The sequence below is a fragment of the Amphiprion ocellaris genome, chromosome 5, assembly GCF_022539595.1.
Source record: "Amphiprion ocellaris isolate individual 3 ecotype Okinawa chromosome 5, ASM2253959v1, whole genome shotgun sequence".
NCBI lineage: Eukaryota > Metazoa > Chordata > Actinopteri > Pomacentridae > Amphiprion > Amphiprion ocellaris.
Window position 1 is genome coordinate 11,771,766 of NC_072770.1, and position 20,582 is coordinate 11,792,347.

The following is a 20,582-nucleotide window of genomic DNA, read 5'->3' on the forward strand; positions in this document are numbered from 1 at the left end:
ACTTTTAATATATTCTAAAAGTTACTTTGTTATATTTGTAAGTTGACTGTTAATGGCAGCAACATGCTGTTAGCTAAACTTAATGTTTATATTAATAGGAATAAGGCTTGGAATGACAAGAAAAAACATGGTTATAAGGTGCAAGATATTTCCTAGCTAGTGCTTCTAAAGCTATTTCACCCTTGAACCAATGACAATGGGTATGACACTGAAAATGAAATTGATGTGTAACAGTGCATGTCTACTGAATTCTTTTGCTGTGGTTTAAAAGTATGTCAAAAAGGCACTGTTACGTTATAAAATCTGGCCATTTGGAAAGAAATGTGGACATTCCTTGTCTACAGTGAACAGCCTGTTCTGGCATGAAGTTGTCCAATAGCACCACCACTCTGCTCATCTAGGTTACTGCAGCTTTTCTTGGGTAGTGATGTTCCTCGACCGCATGTCAGCTCAATCATGTAATTAATCATCTAAATTAAAAAAGACAGATGACAGTCCCCCAGAATTTCAATACTTTATTTATTCATTATTTGATTAATTATTCAATCAATTTGATGATCGTTGGCAGTCACAGTACATTCAATTTCTCATCTTATAACAGTGTAGACAAATCACACAAAATATCACATCTCATACAAAATCTAAACTTATCTTTTATAAAACATTTAGACATCATCTGCAGTTCTTTTTCTTTGTTTTAACTTTAAATACAGTGCTCTATCGTTTGTTTTATGTCTTTTTAACAGCGTAAAACTCACTGAAAAAGATGAAAACATCTGTTAAAATACATATATATTATTTCTTTTTCATTACAGTATTTAAAATAGCTTCATGTACCACAACTAAACACACAGTAATACTTCTGCCACTGAGGGAGGGGTGAAGGGAAGGTTGGAAGTGTAACATCCACAGCTATACATCCCTCTGAAGTACCTGCAGGTTTGCCCTGAATTTCTTTCCTCACCTCTGAGCTCTCACTCGCTGACAGCTAAACAGAAGTCTGGATGGTCACAACATTATTCTCCACTCGCAGAGGTAGAAAAACTTTCACCGGCTATTCATTTACTGTCACTGGCATCTGTCTCTTCACACGTACACAAGCAGAAATCCCCTGATGGTGTCGTTTAGGGGTTCAGTGCTTGGCTTAAAGGCACTTGACACCCGGCTTTCTGATTACAGCTTCTCTACCTCCATCTTCAACGAACAGCCTCACTTTTATTGGATCTCATGACCAGTAAGTCTGTGGATCGAGTCATCCATTCAAGCTACGCAGAAGGCAGCTAGACTGGTTATAGATTCATTGAACCCATTTCCAGACTCGTCCAAACTTATACAGCCCTGACTGACTGACAGGAAGTCCCAACTTCAATCCAAATCTTCGTTGTGTTGTTCATTTATTGAGAGTTGCAAAGGTTCCTTGTGGATCATTGGGGCATTTACATTGACTGCTAGTTTGACAGGTTTCAAAAACAGATGATTATAATGCTATGAAACTCTGAGAAGTTGTGGTGACCAGTGGAGCAGCAGATATGAAGAGCTTTGCTCGCTAGATGACATTGCAAAAGTTAGGAAAGGTTGAAATTGAGGCCACGGTGCTTTCCGTTGATTCTCATTCAGTTAAATTAATGAATGTCTCCTGTTTTGCGCATACGATGCAAAGGTCTAATGCAGCCTAACACCATATGGCAGAGGTGTTGGGCCCATAACATGTTTCATGCAGCAAAGAGTCAATAAAGCTAACCTGAGAAGACAAAAGCTGATCTTTGTGTGGATGAATTTAACTAAGGATTGTGCCTACTAGTTCTGTGAAGCTTTAGTTGAAATATTCAGATTTGCATCTTGCATGCAGGCTAATTGTGGATGTGTAATCAATTGTATTAAGACACTGATGGATCTTATTGTAAACTGTGGTGCCAGGATCTTGTTTTAAAGGAAACCAGCAATTTATAGATTTATAGAGAGTCAAGCGGCAAATTGAATCTCCCCACACTTTTACTATGTCGGTTTTGAGGGTTCAACGTCCGCCACTTTTCCAAAGTTTTCTAAAACAAACAATCTGACAAGCACATCCACATTATCCAGTAAATTGTCCAGGTGTAAAGAGTGAGAGAGCAGGCTAGATTTGAACTCATCAGTGAAGTTTCCTGTTGATTATTTAGAAAGTGATCTGTGTTTTAGTTATGGGTACAACAGCACAAAGAGTACTAAAGAAGAAAAAGTGCCTAAAAATGACATCAACATCCCTCTTTCTTGGTTCTTCTATGATGTTAGGTTTGTCATGACACATTTGATTGTGGCCACTGGGGCAACTATAACCACTTTGGGTTTTTGATAGACAACAGTTTATAGGGAGTCGTTTTGTTTCAGTGTAACCCAGCCTTTAATGGAGTCCTAGTTCTTCTGTTTTCACTCAGATGATCTCTTGTCTTCTTGAAATGTTTTTTTTTTCCCCACCAGCACTGGACTTTAATGCTATGATGACTACAGCTGAGAAAACTCTTTGGCTAAATATTCCCTCAGCACAAATATATTAGTGACACTAGTTTATCTAAAGAACAAAACTGTCAAATTTCCCTCTATATGCTGTCATCTGCATAAATGGACAAGAAAGCCTGGACTCTGCTCTCAAATGTCTTGTGTTGCTCTGTACTCAGTATTTCCAACACAAACTAAAGGGAAAACTAAATGCTTACACTTACAGGTTTATAATATTGCTTCAAAGAATGTTGAAGGTCCTTCAGAACGTACTACCACCCAGAGAGGGACAGTTTGGAGTGTAAAACTGTTGCCGGAAATTTAGGCACAGTTCCTCTGGTGGAAAAGCTGGTAGAGAGAATGGAATGGCTGCAGATAAGTTCACCTCAGTCTTTAGCTGTAGGAAGACTGTCCTGTCTTGGCCTGAGGAGATCCTCATGTGATCTTAAAGACTCTCAATGTGTGAACTAACATACAAAGTGTTGTTTGGGAATCTCTCCATCAGTCAGACAGAACTGAGGAGGCATCTTCACAGAGCTACAGCAAGTTGAATCATCACAGATGTACCAAGGGTAACATTTTAAGTCCAGTCCACCATCTATCTTCTTAATCAATCAAAATCGAGAAACAAGTACATCGGCTGATCCTAAAGTGCAGCACAGTTGGAAGAAGACTACGACAAAAGAAAAGCCACTACAGTATTACCACTAAGACTCTTAGTGACTTTTGTATTGCACCATTAATTCGATAAACAATTTCACTCACACCTTCATTAATGTGACCTCAACCCCTGTCAAGAGTTTACTTTTCTTCTGGATTGCAGCAGCACTAGATGAGGAGGGAGAAGACAGCATCAGGGCAGATTGAGGAGTGAGGAGAGTGTCGCTTAGCCACGAGCTCCCATCACTTTTGTGTCCGCAAATCATTTTTTTAATCATCTGGTGCAGAAGCATAGCCTCTGAGTTCAAACCCAAACAGTCACATGGGACTATGAAGGAAGATTCTCACTTCTTATGTATTGACAGAAGAGTTTCTTTTCACTGCATGTAAGCTATTCCCTACAGTTGTGCAAAACGTAATGGGTAGCGGTGACTCCTACTGAGAACAAATTGCTACTAGAAAGTTCCTGTAGGAGATATGTTCCCAGTCAACTGGCAAACAATAATGAATAAATGGAGTTGTGATAAGATATTTTGGAACCACGTAAGGAAAGACACAAAGGGAAGGGAGCAGGCTTCAGAGGACACTTCTGGTTTGTGCAAATAGGAGACTAAGAAATACTTACACTTATAGTGAGTTATTTACAGACACAAAGCAAATGCCTCCTAAACACGCTGGCTACACTAGATCAAATATAGATTCTTCACAAGCAAAAGAAAATATATGTATATCATGCACTGTTTACTAAGGCAACTTCAAAAAACTGGAGTTAAAGTCAGCTGTTAACACTGTATGGAACAGAAGCCCCACACCGAGCTGAAACACATGGGCACTGCAGCAAGGCAAGTCTGCCCACAGGAATCCATTTTTATAGAGGTTTATAGTCACAATTATTGTGGTAGGTTCAGCGTCATGTGTTACATGTGAATAGAGGTACTGCAGATGAACAGTGGGATGCTACTATTGTGATGTCTGGACTGCTTTTGTACGTACAAGTTCAAGACTATCTAGTGACGCTGCACACACGTAGCTGCCATGTTGGGACTCTTCTGACCTGCGACTGATAATATCACAGAAGGTGAATTTGATTTTGCTTCAGACACTTGTGAAGTGTCTTTGTGAAGAAAAAAAAACTGTTTAAACGTGTTTATTGGGATTTTTGTCGCTAACTGGTAAATTGAAACATTTGTTAATTACTCCCATGAAGGAAAACAACAAGCGGTGAAATTAGCTCTCAGATTTGATGTTGTTTATGTGATACTGAAGCATTTTGTTGGTTTTTACTGTAATAGTCTAGTGGTTTCAACATTTTTTTTTCAATCTGGATGAACTTACAAAGAAAATACTATTCCTTGGGGATCTGACCTATATGACGGAGGCTAGAGGACATCATAATAGTCATAGGATGGTCACTGCAGCTGTGATGAGTGGTACTGTGGCTCATTCAAGACCTCCTGATTACTGCTGCAACTGTGTTTTGACTGATATTTAGTTGGCTTTCAAATGTTTGTGAAGTCTTACAATCAGAATTTTTATTTGTTCTGGCATTTATTTTACGTGTGGACCCATGATGTAGACCCAGGGGTCCAAATCTGAGAAAATTCTGTTGTCTACGGGTAATTTTAAAATAATGCTCATAGAATTAGGCTGACTGGAAATCAAAGGTGTACTCAGTTTAGTATCAATGATCATGAGTTTTCTAATTTGTATGACGGTAATCAGAGGTGTTTTTACTTTGAGGCCTGTATTTTTAATATATTCTTCATTAAGAATGCTTTAAAGTGTGTAAGAGGAAATACTGGACCTGACAACTTCAAAATAAAGCAGTTATTTAGAAGTGATACAATTTTGAATCACTGTCATTTATGCAATATTACACTGGGGTGTACTTACTTCTGCCTTATACTGGGAGTAACGGCAGCGTGTGCAGTATCGCTGATTGTGCATATGTGTGCAAGAGTGTGTGTGTTTGTGTGTGTTGAGGAAGAGTGTATTTCAGCTGCGGCATTTCAAGTACAGTACGAATTAGTCTCCAGAAACCTTGTGTGTCTCCATGGTGGTCAGCTGCCATGGAAATGAGTGGGTGCACATGATTTGTGTGTAAATGTAGGAGTGTGCATACGGATGGTGGGTGTGTTGTGTTGAGTTGTGTGGCCTCGATGACTGTGGAGCTCCTCTTTCTTTTTGTGCATCTCTTCTCCTCCTCTTTGGGGCCTCTAGAAGATGCTCTGTCTTCGGTTCTTTGCTCGACCTGAAAATCAAGTTGGCGCTTGTTGTTTACAGTCAACAATGCAAGTGAAAAGAAACAATGACTCATGCTTTTCCTTTCAATGACTTCTCTCCATTTAAGATTTTGATGCTACACAAGTAAAACAATCTTATAAAGGCCTTAAAGCTTCTTTTGAGCCTCTCCAGCTGAAAAGAAAGCCATAGTGAGACTATTTAGTAGAAAAGAGCTTGTTGGAATGCTTAATGGCTGACAGCTCTTTGGTTATTTTCATTTCACTTGCTCTGAGACTCTTCTTAGCAGTAATAAATTAGCAAAATACATCTGCAGACACTTCTGAATTTTGCACATTGTGGTCAAACACAACTGGAATTAATTCTGTTATGTGATTATTAAAGAATCAAAGTTTCCTGTGAAATTCCTTGAGATTTGATAAACAAATACAATATTAGAATATCATGGGTAATATTAAAAAACACACTGACTAAAAGATGTAATGACCCACACATTCTATTTATATTTCGAAGCTTGCAGTGAGATCAATCTTGTTGTCTTACCCAAAGGCTGGAACACTGAGCTGCGGTGGCCTGGATCCTTCTGGAGATGCACCTCTTTGAGGGAAAATACTGAAGCAGCTAAAACAAAGAAAAAATAACACAATTTTAGAGCACACAAAAGACAAAACAAAAAAAAAACATCTCAGTGTGTTGCTGTGATAAGGAAACATACACCTTATGATAAAAATCATGTTGTGCATCCCTAATTTAAGAAGACGTGTCATTCAATTCCATTGTTTTCCCTTCCAAACAACTGCAGGGACAATTGAAAATTGGCTGTTTGGAGTGAATTCTTCTTTGTTCCAATTGATCAATATGGATTATCCATCTGAGGCTCTAGGCTGACTTCCAGAGTTCTTAAACAAATTCACAAACGTGGTAATTTTCACAACTGAATACCAACCTGCAACACTACTGTTCAAAAGTTTGGGGTCACTTAGAAATGTCCTTCTTTTTGAAAGAAAAACATTTTTTTGTCAATGAAGATAGCATTAAATGAATCAGAAATCCAGTCTAGACATTGTTAATGTGGTAAATGACTATTGTAGCTGGAAACAGCTGATTTTTAATGGAATATCTCCATAGGGGTACAGAGGAACATTTCCAGCAACCATCACTCCTGTGTTCTAATGCTACATTGTGTTAGCTAACGGTGTTGAAAGGCTGATTGATGAGTAGAAAACCTTTGTACAATTATGTTAGCACATGAATAAAAATGTGAGTTTTCATGGAAAACATGAAAATGTCTTGTTGACCCCAAATTTTTGAACAGTAGTGTATGTGGACTATCTACAGTCGTGAACCAAAGTTTACACACACTTGTAAAGACCATAGTTTCCTATGATGGAATGATTGAAAAACATGCATCATTGTCACCAAAAGACTATCAAGCATTTAAGCTATTTTCATAGATTTATTACAGGTCTTCTGGAAATATGACAAAATCTCCTGGGTCAAAAATATACATACGGCAACTTCAATTATCAGTTTTGGAGATGAGATTGAATTTTAATGTCTTCTCTTTCCAGCATGTCAGTAACATAAGTGGCAACACACCCAAAGCAAAAAGAAGCATTAATAAAGTGCAGCAAAAATCAGTTGTGGCAAATCATAGTCATTTGTTAATACAGCAGGAAAGTATTTAGATTGCATGTTGAGCCATCGTCTAAAATTAAACTGCAAGGTTTTCTGCAAAGTTACACAAAAATGTGAGAGGAGGAAGGAAGGAGTGTGGAATGAATCTGATGTGATAAATAATTAAGACATTGTCAATGAGCAGTTAGTTAAATCCATTAAATCCATGTGTGAGAGTTTTAGTTTTGTCCTACACTGTAAAAAACAGAACCTCATTAATGAGCCGACGTGTACAAACTTCATCTGGCACTGTCTTTGCTGATGTCGCCATACTTCTGTTTGGTCTTTTCCATAATTACAAACTCTCCACTGTCTCTCTGTAGCCAGCTATTTGTCCTATGTATTGACTGTTGTTTGTGTTCTTTCTACTGGCTCATTCACAGTGGATGGTAATACCTGTGGACCCCAAGTACACCTGAGGGGCTCTTACAGTGTGAACGCAAGAGTGGGTGTGTGTTGTGGGTCTTACTGTCTGCCAAATTGTGGATGTTGTCCCCCATACTCAGGAAGTAGGGGTGGCGTAAAGCGGCTTCAGAGGAGATTCTACTCCTGGTGTCGTACTGCAATCAGGACACAAAAACAACTGCTTTCAATACGTCTGAAACAACAGTTCAGTTCTGTTTCATAAGCAGGTCATTTTGGTTTTATTTCATACCAGCAGCAGAGCAGATAGTAGGTCGATCCCCTCGGTGTCCAACCTGATAGAGACAAATCAAAAGTTCAGATGGTATTATGGACAGATTTATGCATGATATGATCTAAATATGAATATGGCTGTTACGGATGAGCAAACTTCAGTCCATTAAAAGAAATAATTCCATTATATAACTAATCCAAAGACCAGAGAACACCAGACACGTACTTGTACAGTTTAACAGAATAGAATTTTACTAGAGTGGGAATGTTAAGCTGACAAACATAAAACATAAAAGCAGTATTTGAACATGTAACATACACGACTAATACATGACATAATACCACCAAAGTATAAAACACATTACTGCATCACATAAAAATAAAATTCTTAAAGGTTGAAACATGATATATTTAAATAGATGGTTCAGTTTCATGAGTTTAAAATATTAATTGCAGTTAAAATGAAGGCTTCCTGAAAACTATTTTTAGTTTCCCACTGCGCTTCCCAGGCACACAACCAAGAACTACAAGAAAACGATTTCACTACATCACTGCCCTCTAGTGGCCATAGTAATGATGACAGGTGTAAAGGAGGAAGTGAGGCGATACCTTCAGAGCCACAAACTCCAGTATTTTACCTGTTACAAATTGTCAACATTACTTTTAAAATGCGTTTTCCAAAACCTTAACCACATGTTTATTTTTTTATCCGTGACAATCAGTGGCAGTCGTTCTTTTCCTGTTTCAATCCCTTTTCCAACATTATTTTTGACCAAGGTTTGTTACTATAATGATGAAGCTCCTCTATTTTAACCTAAATCCTAATCTATCCCTAAACCTAACCAACTTGTTTTGGTATCTAAACATAATAAACATTTCTGCGATATAGCATATATTTGCACTAAATGTCACAGCTATGGTTTGTATTCAAAGCATACGGATAAACTATGGTTGCTTAGGTTGGGATATTTGGGATTTGATTAATTTCTTGTTCTGACTGTACACAGGTCTTGCAGAATTTTAAGAATATTGATCTGATGGCAAATGTTCTACCCAGGTTGCTTGTAAGTCTGCAGTTCAGTTTTCCAAATCATTCCGTCAAACACACTAAATCATAGTTTTGTAAAGTGTTTGTAAGCTGGAGAGAAATTTCAGAAAATGCACGTGTTAAGGTTCTAAAAAATATAAGCAACTGCTTTAACCAATAAGTAATTTATGACAGAAAACAGTGAAAACAGTGAATTAGAACATAAATGTCCTGTTTTTAATCCATTATTTGCATGCCCATGATGACAGCACCAAACAAAATGCTGGTCAGTAAGTCCATGACCTTGGGAAGACTAAAATATTCCAGCAGCTACTAGGTTAATATACATGGTTAATACTGACTTTAGTGATCCTTGAGATTTCCTCTAGCACCAGCACGAGGTTCACATTTGTGGTTATAAGTGAAACATCTTGACAATTATTTGAGTGGGTTGTCAAAAATTTGCTTCATGCATTCACGTCCCAATCAGAATGAATACTAATAACTGTCATCTAGCGCCATCATCAGGTCAAAACTGCACACAGAAATGCGTCATGTTTACCTGGGTACATGGTTGAGGAGAGCTTGAGGTCTGTATTGAGGAAAGAGGTAGGACCTAAACTCTGTGTTGCTGCTGATACCAGGCCAGGTCTCTTCTGTTGGAGTGCCTGGGAGACAATGAAACAAAGACATGTTTGATCATCTGATGTCACACTGTCGGAATATCCTGCAATAACTTGTCATAAAATGTAATCTCATCTTCATCTATGTCACAAGACAAACACAGTGTGCTTAAACTAATATAATAAACTATGCCTTTACAGAATACACCTGTTAGACAGTCACAGGGCTGTAATAAAATATACCATGAACACCTTAAATTTATTAAAGATTTATTGACATGTCAAACCTTATTTGGCAGCAATAACTTTAAAAACTAAGTCAGATAGCTGTGGATCAGACATGTACAATGTTCAACGGGGCTTGGACCACTTTTTCTTACAGAACTCAGATTTTAACCAGTGAACAACTCTCTGCAGTCCATAACTCCATTGTCTTATCTGGTCCCTGAATGGGTCACTCCTGAAGGTGTCTTTTCTTTGTTTCAAATCATGGTGTTTTGATGTTTAGAGTCATCGTTCTGCTGAATCACCCAATTTCTACTGAGCTTCGGTATATTCAGACAGCCACTGTTACATTGTCCTGCAAGTCAAATTTTTAAATTCAATGATGACAATGTGGAGGCAGCAAAACAGCGTCAAATCATGAAGCTGCCACCATCGTGCTTCATCTGTAGAATATTTTCTTGTTCGTCCAAAGTGCCTTTTTTAAACCATACTACAGATAAAGCATGGTGGTGGCATCATCATAATTTGAGGCTGTTTTGCTACCTCCAGGTTACCATAATCAAGTTTATAAAAGTAGCCTCAAACTATGATGCTGCCACCACCATGCTTTATCTGTAGTATGGTGTGAAAAAGGCACTTTGGACCAACAAGATAAAGCACGATGGTGGCAGCATCATAATTTGAAACTGTTTTTCTCAACTCAATGATGGCAACCTGGAGGAAGCAAAACAACTTCAAATTATGATGCTGCCATCAATGTGCTTTATCTGTATTTTGGTGAGGAAAAAAAAAACTTGGACCAAAAAGAAAATATCATTCCACAGACAAAGCACGATGGTGGCAGCATCATGATTTCAGGTTGTTTCGGTTCCTGCAGGTTACCATCATAGATCTGTAGAATGATGTTTTCTTGATGGTCCAACAAGCCCTTTTCACGCCATACACGTTTCTTCCAAAAACAAGCAACTTATTTTAAATAAGCCCACAAAACATTTTCCCGGTATTGTTGTGAAGTCAGACTTCCACCATGGTTGCAGACCTTACTAACAGACTGTGAGATGCAGGTAATTCCAAAGGGCTCACTTTCTTGTTTACGCCCCAGGACAGTTTCGTCTGACCTTTACAATATCACTGTATCATGCTGTCATCTTACCTATGAGCCTAAAAATCAGATGTAGCTCCTCCTTCACGGTGGCACCAGGAAACAAGGGACGACCTGTTGCCATTTCATACAGAATACATCCGACTCCCCTGGAAGAAAGGGAAGGAGATGAAGATGCATGAAGGGGGGAAACATCAAACAGTCCTCATGCATTAGAACTCTAGGTGAGGCTGTGTTCAACGCATACGCTTCAAAGGGTGCTGATCATAAGTGCAAACAAGTATGGTATGAGTGGGCGGCCTTTTGTTCAATGCAGGATGGTATTTGTGAAGAGGCACCCTGTGCTCTGATGAGAGAATATGCAGCTAGGTGTACATAGAAGGCTGCTGGGTTGCTAGAGAGCCACATTTAATTCTCAGTGGTTTACCAGAGCTGAGGGGGTGAGCAAAAACACATTAATAAAAAGTGAATTACACTCCTTTGTGACTCATATTTGTGCTAACGACCTGGAAGGTTTTCATAGGTAGGAATGAGTGATGGAAATCCTGGATGAGCCACAAGCTGCTTGTTATCTATCTGATAACAGCATGTTAGCACGATCACAGCCCGCACTGGTGTTTGGGCAACCCTGAGGTCCATGGCAATGCATTTATCAAAGAGAACAAAAAGAATAATCCTCAAGCAAATATCTACAGTATTACTCACCACATGTCGATGGGCGTGGAGTATTCTGTAGAGCCCAGCAGCACATCAGGGGGCCGATACCAAAGAGTTACCACCTCGTTGGAATAGGTCTTGGTGGGGACGGACTTGGCCCTTGCCAAACCTGGACAGCACAGGCAGCAGAATGGATTTAGTCAGCCGAATAATACCTCATCCCCAACACCCACACACTTTGTTATCATAAAACACTTGACAGATTGAAAACATCAATAGGAAAGGTCCCTTGATCAGCTTATTGCCTGTATTTGTTGGCTTTATGTACTGACTTCCAGCACGAAACTTTAGAAACTCAGAGAGAGGGGAACTGTTGCTAGGATACAGGAAGTACGGGTGCTAAAGTAATCAGCGTAGCAGATCTCTGAGTGGCAGTAAAATAAAATTGGAAAGCCACTGTGGCAGGAAACAAGCTATCTCACTCCCAACTGTCGGTGTCTTTATGACCGCATTTACATTTTGTTTATGTCTGTGCTGCATGTTTGTGTTTTGCCTCCTACCGAAGTCGGCCAGTTTGAGCTCGCCCTTGTCATTGATGAGCAGGTTCTGAGGCTTTAGGTCTCTGTGGAGGATCTTCCTCTTGTGACAGTAGGACAGACCACGCAGCAGCTGGAACATGAAGATCTGCGAGGGAGAGGCATCAAAATAAAGAAGACCTGGATAAATGGCTATAAAGTAATATAGATTTTAAAAGTAAAACTTTGTAGCCTTGACAGAAATATGCAAATTCTGTTAGTTTAAGTATATCTGAATCATTTAATTTTACCTTGACATTGTGCATGCTCATGAGATTCCCGCAGTTGTCCAGGTACTGTTTGAGGTCACTGTCCTGGAAAACAGAAGAGTTACAGTGTTCACATCCAAATCTGTCCAGATTTCTTTCTGCTAACTGGGGTCAACCTCATCAGAAAACTTGCAAATCGTGAACAGCAGATGTACTCACGAGATACTCAAACACCAGAGTGAGGCAGCGATCAGTGTGGATGATGTCGTGCAGCGTGACAATGTTGGCGTGTTTCAGGTTCTTCAGCAGAGACACTGGTTGGACAGAGGAGGGGAACGTAAACTCAACAACCATAATTTTATTCACAAAGGCTTTAAAGTTGTGTTCTGGAACAAAATCACACCTCTTAATCTTTTGACCTTATGACTTCATGCAAAAATGGACAACCGATCACCACTACCTGCCTCTGTGCAAAAGTAATGTCAAAATATTGTGGATTTTTGTGCTGCCATTGGTGGTGATGTCATTAGTGCAATAGTAACTGTGAAGGGGAGACATGGCAATAAGAAGATACATTATTATTGTTTTGCCTTTTTACATCCTTTTGCCTGCTTATGTTTACATGAGGTAAGATTTCCAATTTAATATTCCAACTCCCAATGGAGCATTTTCACAGTGTGCTAACAGTATTTTTTAATTAAGTGCAGAATCTGAATACTCATAACAGTGGGATACATTTGACTAAGGAACTTGAAAATTTATCTAATTTGAAAGGCAGTCATTTGTGAAACGAGACACACCCTGCATGAATCGCCAATTCACTCTGTGTCCTGGGGATCTTATGAACATGAATGTCCTGTGGGATGAGTTTCACTCCACAAAAATCAGCTCGAAGGAAATTCCAAGGTGAGTCCATACAATTTAAAGTTGATACAGATGTATGTCAATCCTTCTGCAGCTAGTCTTAATGGACGCTTCAGGGTTGCCCTGTACAGCCTATCTATGAGACTGCAGTTTGAAATGATCCACGGTCCTTGTTTCCCTAATGTTCTACCAACAAATGGCAACCACAAAGTTAGTATTTATAAGTTAGTAAATAGCTGCAGAGCCATAATGGCCACATTTAACAGAAAGATGCCAAGTTTAAAGACATGAACATTTTCCTTTACGCTTGTGGAATTTAGAATAAGACAAAAGCTTCACAGCTCATACATATTTCTTTAAGTTCTTTCGGAAATTTGCTCGGATGCTATGAACACTTTGGTAAGTGTTGATCTAATGTAGGAGTGTAATGACATTTAAAAGGTGTCACATCTACCTCACTTAATCTGTGATGCAATTTGACAAAGTAAAGGTTGATTCCAAGGTGCCTTCAGAATAATTAGATGAAGTAATGCAGATCAGTGTCTTGTAGTTGCAAACTGATCAGATTTGGAGTAATGTAGGTAGGTATAGATTTCAAGGGAGATACTGACAATATGTCCACCTCAGTATTTAGTACATATGCACTGGCTCACTCCAAGTGTGAGTGTGTGTTTACCCTCTCTGATAGCGGTACAAGGTGCTCCCTCCTCATGCTCCAGCCGAATTTCCTTCAGTGCGACCAGGTTCTCTGTTAGTTTGCTTCGCCCTTTGAACACTGTGGCGTAAGTCCCCTACAAACGGAAACACATAAGCATACTGATACTCTGATGATGACATTTTAAAATGTGACTTCTAGGTGCAGTCAGGGAGAGTGTTCAGTTTGGTTTGCTCCCTTTAGGTTGTGAATGAATCTCTGCCCAAAGCGAAGGATTTCAAGTATTTCAAGGTCTTGTTCACTCGTGATGGAAAAATGAAGAGAGGGATTGACAGGTGGATTAATGTAGTGTTGGCAGTAATGTTGGTGTTGTACTGGATTGCTGTGGTAAAAAAGCCTTGAAAGAAAACCTTTCCAACTATATTCCAGACCTCATCTATAGTCATGAGCTTTGTGTGGTAAACGAAAAATTGAGATCGAGTAAACCCACCAACCATTAGAGAGATTATATATCTTATCTGGCCTGGTGTGAGCTGTAAATGTTACTACAGGAATAGAATAATGAAGTTAATTTGATTGGAATCTGTTTACTTTCACTGTCTGTTTACTTTTTCATCATCATCATCTACTGTATAGCACATAAACACAAATCTCAACAGATGATTAACTCTGACTGACTGAATGAGGTTAGAAGGTTTAACCATCATCATCCACATGGAGTATCAAAGATAATGCTACAGGCTTTGGTTTAATCCATTAATTAATAGACCTTTACTTCTTTTGGATTTGATAATTGAGGTTCGATTATCCTCCTCCTTTATTGTCTTTGCATTGCGATTCGACTGCAGGTGTTGTGATGACTGCAGATAAAGTGCTGCAGGTTACAAAAGAAAGATAGTAGATAGTTTTCTTTTAAAATACTGAGCAAATAAACTGAGTGAATGAGGCACTTTTATATTGGCCACATCTGTGATTCACTGTAAAGCACACTGTGCCATTGTGAGCAACTCATCAAGATAACTGACAGCAGCAGCAGCAGCAGCAGCAGCTCTTTTTGATGCCTCACCACCACTGTTATGTGCTGCTGAGCCTTGTGACCAGCACTGATGCCGGCAGCTTGTGTCACTAATCATCCCTCACTCCTTAAGGCAATAACTGCTCACACATTAATGGTGTCGGGTTTTAGTGCTTCGACCCATGAGCCCTCCTCTTTCCAAAACAAATCCGTGAATTACAAACCTGTGGAGTGTATGCTGAGCAATTTCTCATTAAGCCATACAAAAACACTGGGCACATGGGTATACTGTGGTTTGCCTTGTATTTTAGCAAACAAACAAAGCAATGTTGCATAATATTTGACAGGCTCTCATGTCCCCTGAGAGAACTGATTCACAGCCAGTCTGATAAGTAAAAGGGCGAGTTGCATGAGCTGTGGTCAACATTATCCACCAGAGAGGTACTTTTTCCTCACTTAATGAGGTTCACCGTAGCTTGAAGCTATTGCTCTGTGGCCACAGCAGTGGGTGTAGCTGTGGTGTACTTGTCTCTCACTGGACTCTCTCTGAGGCGTCTTCATCGACCATCTTAAATTTGTTGAAAGGTGTGAGCAGCTAGTTACTTACCTCACCTAGTTTGCCAAGTTTCACGTACGTCTCCAGCTTCCCAAAACCTATGTCAGACTTTAGACAAAAAGAAAAACAAGACGATTGATTTAATGGTCTTCAGGGTGGGTAGGAAGGATGGGTAGATAGAGGGTTAGGTAGGCAGGCATGTAGGTAGGTAGGGTAGATAAGTAGGGTAGATAGGTAGGGTAGATAGGATAGGTAGGTAGGTATCAATTGTTCAATCACATACCAAAGAAGCACGCCGAGACATGCGACTGTGAGGTTTGCAAAGCGGTGAGTTTTCACTCTCCAGCTGCAGCTTCTTCAGAAATTCTGGAGGCAGACGGATGTCCATGGGCAGAGACATGCACTTACTGACATCCTGAAAGAAGTTGGCAAACAGAAAGTACTTACACCAACAGAATATGTGACTTTTTATTCTTTTGATTAATTTAAGAAAAATAAGTGTTTCATAGAACTGTTTGTCCTTAAATATTTGTCTCTGTCCCCAGCTATTAGCTGTTCTTCTGATGTCAAAATGTCAAAAATGAGAATCTAATAAAGAAGTATTGAATAGCCTTATTGTTTTTATTATAATACATGCTTTGTGCAATGACTGCAAGAATGAGGTTGGGTAGATCAGGGTTGTAATTCATAGTGCGACCTGGTGGTGGCAGTGTTGTCTTGAGGTTCCAATGCATCACCCCAGACATATGATACAGAGATGTGTCTGTCTGGCTCATTGTCACAGTAATATGATAAATCTCTACAAGTATAGATGCATCTGAGGCTGCTGATGAGAAGGAAATCATTTTTGCATCATTTAAAGACCCCCTCCATTATGTTTTTTTCCTTGGAAACATGTCCACATGGTGTTTTTTCAAGTGAGCATGTCCACCTTGGAACTGCAGAGTACCATTAACAAAAACATGGATATGTTTCTGGTTTGAACTTGCATGGCTGAATCACCACATTATTGCAACTTGCCATTGGGCTGTGAGTAATTTTACACTGTTTAAGCAAAAACTGTAGGTAAGCTGGTGTGCTAGAAGTGCAGCAAACGGAGAGGACTGACTGGAAAACAAGGTGCGGACTTTATATATATATGCATATCAAAGAAAAAACAATGGTGTAGAGTTACATCTAAGCCATTTTAAGGCAGGAAGGAGTGGTTTTCATGGGAAACTTCTAAATATGTAGCAGAGATGAGATTGTTGAGGTTAAATCAATGACCAGGAAGGGACCTTAAAAGATGAATTGCTGTGTCAGGGCATGTCTGCTGCATAAAAGAGCAAATTATATCGGCAGTTAGACTTTTTGCGTGTGTCTTCCCTGTTGTCCCTACCAAGCAGCAGCAAGTACGGCCCAAACTGCATTCTGTTTGAAAGGCCCTTTGATTTGAAGCATGTTTTGCTTGATGTTGCTTCCCCTTTAGCATGTGTTTTAAACTTATAGGCCCTGATAATTATCACATGACATGCACTCTGAACAGCCATATGTACAGTACAGTATGTCCAATAAGCCGCCACAAGAGGAGACAGGATTGACTAGGGAAGGCCGCATAGTTATCCCACATGCAATGGCCCTGCTGCTATAAATGCACAAGTACTTTTCCAGGACGAATTCCAATTTCCAAGTTCACAAACTGTCTGATTTGAATGTATGACTTATTCCGTCTTATGTGAGTGCTGCAATTCAAGATATATCAGAGGCACAACCAATGCATTTCAGCATTAAATCTCATTTTGCACTCAGGCTAAATATATAAATAATCCTCCCACTACTAGTTAAGTGTAGCAAAGTAAATGATTTGTTAATAAACTCTAATTAGTGACATTCCTTAAGTAATTTTGTGAACGCTGTCTGTTTCAGCAGCTGCAACTTGATGTCTTGTTAGAGTGAGTAGGTCAATAAAGTCTGTCTCACTTGTTAAGTCATCCTCCCTGCAGGAGATATTTTGTTTGACAGGACCTCTGCTAAAGTGGAAGGTGAGTAGAGCTGCATGTCACAGCGTGTTCACACCAACACAGTCCAACACAGATGAGGCACGTCAGTCAAAAGTGAAATCTCCCATGTGAATGAGTGAGAAGTCATTAATTAATTAGGTACTTATCCACTACATAAATTAGACAATTGTGGAGCTTTTAAATATTAACAAGGTTCCAGGAGGTAAGTGGTTAAGCTGTCACTGTGATAAAAAGAACTAGCTAAAAAAAATATCATTACACACCAGCCAAAGAGATTTTTCACACCATGACAACCACGAAATTATCCATTTTTATTGAGGTGCAACTTGTAAAACCTTTTATTAGAAAGAGGCGTTTCTTGTGCTTGTTTAAAAAAGCTATCCAGATCTATCGAAGAGCTCCAGCCTTTTTACTTTCACACTATTATTTCTGTCTTTGCTGCACCTTTCTGAGTGCTCACTTTCCTCTTGGAATAGATTCAGCTGTCTGGGAGTCGGAGCAAGAGTCGGAGCGAATCACTGGTGAATCCACAGGGACTACTTCAGAAAAGGTGGAACTGTGAACTCTCATATTTCCAATAAAAATTCTGATGCTGCAGGGAGGGTTAAAAGCTTCTGAGGTGACTCATCTCATTGAGTTGGAGAAACAGAAAAATGACTCCTGGGAAATAGTTTAATCAGGAGGACCAACTACTTGTACTACGACGGATTTCCATCTTTTTAATGCACAGCTTCCTATTATCACTGAATCGTGTAAATTGAGTTTGGTCTCATGTGACTATAACATCTCTGGAAACCAAAATGCACACTTGGCTAGTTAATTACTCCATCTGTTCGATCAGCCATGTCAGTCTGTGTGTTGGGCTTTTGCTTCTCACCTCGATGGAGAAACGTCTGTGCTGGGCCGAGCTGTGGAAGTGGAGGTGGGATGGAGACTGAGCTCCCGGTGTGGTTGGTTCAGGGCTCACTGGGCTGGCATCATGGGATGGAGGACCCAGCCGGTCTGGAGTCAGGCCTGACGGAGAAGGAATATCCACAGTTGTGTTGGTTAAAAAAACACATGCTTTCTGAACAGCTTCAGTGTTTAGTTTAAAGCATCTGCATTACTTACACTACCGTTCAAAAGTTTGGGGTCACTTAGAAATATCCTTATTTTTGAAAGAAAAGTAATTGCAGTCTAGACATAGTTAATGTGGTAAATGACTATTCTAGCTGAAAATGGCTGATTTTTAATGGAATATCTCCATAGGGGTACAGAGGAACGTTTCCAGCAACCATCACTCCTGTGTTCTAATGCTACATTGTGTTAGTTAATGGTGTTGAAAGGCTAATTGATGATTAGAAATCCCTTGTACAATTATGTTAGTACATGAATAAAAGTGTGAGTTTTCATGGAAAACATGAAATTACCTGGGTGACCCCAAACTTTTGAACAGTAATGTAAGTTATTAGGTTGGTTTTTAACTTTGTTTTTTGTATATACAGTAATAAGCAAACAAGATAGAACATGTAAATTTGTGAGATTTAAGGTAAATGGTGAACACTTACACCACCAGTCAAACATTTGGAAACACCTTCTTATTCAATGCTTTTTATTTATTTGTATTATTTTCTACCTTGTAGATTAATACTGAAGATTAACACTTTCTTATTTACAACATAATTCCATATGTTTTCTTTTATAGTTTTGATGTCTTCAATATTAATCTACAATGTATACAATAATTAAATAAAAACACTGAATGGGAAGGTGAGTCCAAACTTTTGACTGGTAGTGTTTAAACCATTTGTCTACCTCAGAAGCACTCAAAGTGCTTTACATTGCGTTTCCCACTGCCTACAATTGGGAGCAACTCCGGGTTGCCCAAAGAAGCAAAACTTGACATGAGGAGAAGAAGGGGATAAAACTGCCAACCTTGAAATTTGTGGAGAATCTGCTCTACTTCCTGAGCCACAGCCGCTCAAAGGGGCTGGTAGGTAGCCAACTTGGTTATTGTCAAATTAGGCCAACTGCATCTTTCTGTACAGACATGAGGGTGGCGTCGAGCTTCCAGTAAGTGCTTTCCGTAACGTTGAACTCTGAGAACTTTGTACAAGAAGCATAGTAATGATTCTAGACGGAACTGTCACAGAACTGTGAAACGCTTCGACTGTATGGAGCATTTTTTCGTTTAGCCTGTCAGCTCTTACCAGCCTCACAAATCTAAATCATGCTCTAAAAATACAAAGTTCAATGGCAAACTGTAAAGTTAGCAACTTGTTGATCAACAAAGTGGAATATTCAGCAGCTAAAGAAGCAGAATTTAATCTAACTGGAATAGACACAGAGGACAGCGTTTGTGATTAAGTTTCTAAAATAGACTGCATATGAAGAATATATGTGTGTAAATAGTTTGCTGTGGTTTAATACAACTTTAAAATGTCCATCTTATATCTAAGTCACATTTTTTTAAAAAGGTAAACATGATAAACTTGTCAGTGCTTTTTGGTGAACAAACTGTATAATGGGGTCAAATATAAACAGGATTTATAGTTCTGTATTATGAGCTTTGTGTAGTGACCATAATTCCTTCCTTTAAGAGGCTAATTTGATTAGATTTAGCATCCAGTTTTCTGGATTATGCCACAGAACAGTACAAACAGGGCTAATGATACACAGTGATGAGGTTCAGTGTGCTGGAGGCAAATACTAAACTGGAGAAAGAAAAAAACAAGAGGAGGAGTTTCACAATCCCATTGAAGATCACAGAGGTTTGCACTGAAATTAACAGAGTTCTCTGTTGCAAATGTACGCCAAGATATGTAGAAATGAGCCATAAAGAGTTACAGCAGAGCCACTGTAGCTTTAATGAAGCTCTGGAAGCTCAATGTTTTTTAAGAGCATGTACCAGGAAACCAAAAAATCTAATCTTTGATTCAACCCCTTTGTATTGGATGTTGTACTCAACCTCTTTCTCCCCGTTTCCTGCCAGTTTCTACTGCTGCATTCAGATAAAACTACAAATACCAGAAAAAAAACAGTGATGCCATAGAAGCCTAATAGTTGAGATGTTTACCATCGCAGTTTGACTTCTGACTTGTTGCGTTACATTACAACCCCTCACTTCCTGTTTATCTCTATGGCAGCTATCAAATTAAGGTAAAAAAAAAAAATGCCAAAAGCGACACATGGAGGCTGATGCTGATGCTGAGAAGACAACATTGACAAAGCAGAAGACAGAATCAGTAGTCCTCTCGTTTTTTTAGTACCACACATTTACCAAAGCTATTCTGCTAAAAGTGTTGTGATAGAAAGATCATAAATAGCAATTTCCTATTAGAAAACACAGTTTCCTTCACATGACCACAAAATCGTTTGTTTTCAGAGAACATGTCCATAACTAAAG

At 39.1% G+C, this 20,582-nt stretch overlaps 1 protein-coding gene across 4 annotated transcripts in view; it reads right to left on the bottom strand.

Moving 5' to 3' along the window:
- Positions 1–500: 500 nt before the first annotated feature.
- Positions 501–20,582, bottom strand: part of cdk18 (cyclin dependent kinase 18) — a 79,024-nt gene continuing 58,942 nt past the window's right edge. For 3 of the 4 annotated variants that reach the window (XM_023292033.3, XM_023292035.3, XM_023292034.3), the window contains exons 3-16: positions 18,075–18,211; positions 15,481–15,612; positions 15,249–15,305; positions 13,648–13,762; positions 12,327–12,421; positions 12,150–12,212; positions 11,884–12,007; positions 11,372–11,492; positions 10,718–10,815; positions 9,279–9,384; positions 7,709–7,751; positions 7,523–7,613; positions 5,920–5,997; positions 501–5,386 (exon numbers count right to left, since the gene is read on the bottom strand). In XM_023292033.3, coding sequence (XP_023147801.2) covers positions 5,352–5,386; positions 5,920–5,997; positions 7,523–7,613; positions 7,709–7,751; positions 9,279–9,384; positions 10,718–10,815; positions 11,372–11,492; positions 11,884–12,007; positions 12,150–12,212; positions 12,327–12,421; positions 13,648–13,762; positions 15,249–15,305; positions 15,481–15,612; positions 18,075–18,211 — 1,295 coding nt within the window. In that variant the 3' untranslated portion in view covers positions 501–5,351. Of the gene's footprint in view, positions 5,387–5,919; positions 5,998–7,522; positions 7,614–7,708; positions 7,752–9,274; positions 9,385–10,717; positions 10,816–11,371; positions 11,493–11,883; positions 12,008–12,149; positions 12,213–12,326; positions 12,422–13,647; positions 13,763–15,248; positions 15,306–15,480; positions 15,613–18,074; positions 18,212–20,582 lie in introns of those variants that run through there. The other variant, XM_055010872.1, reaches the window with a different exon arrangement.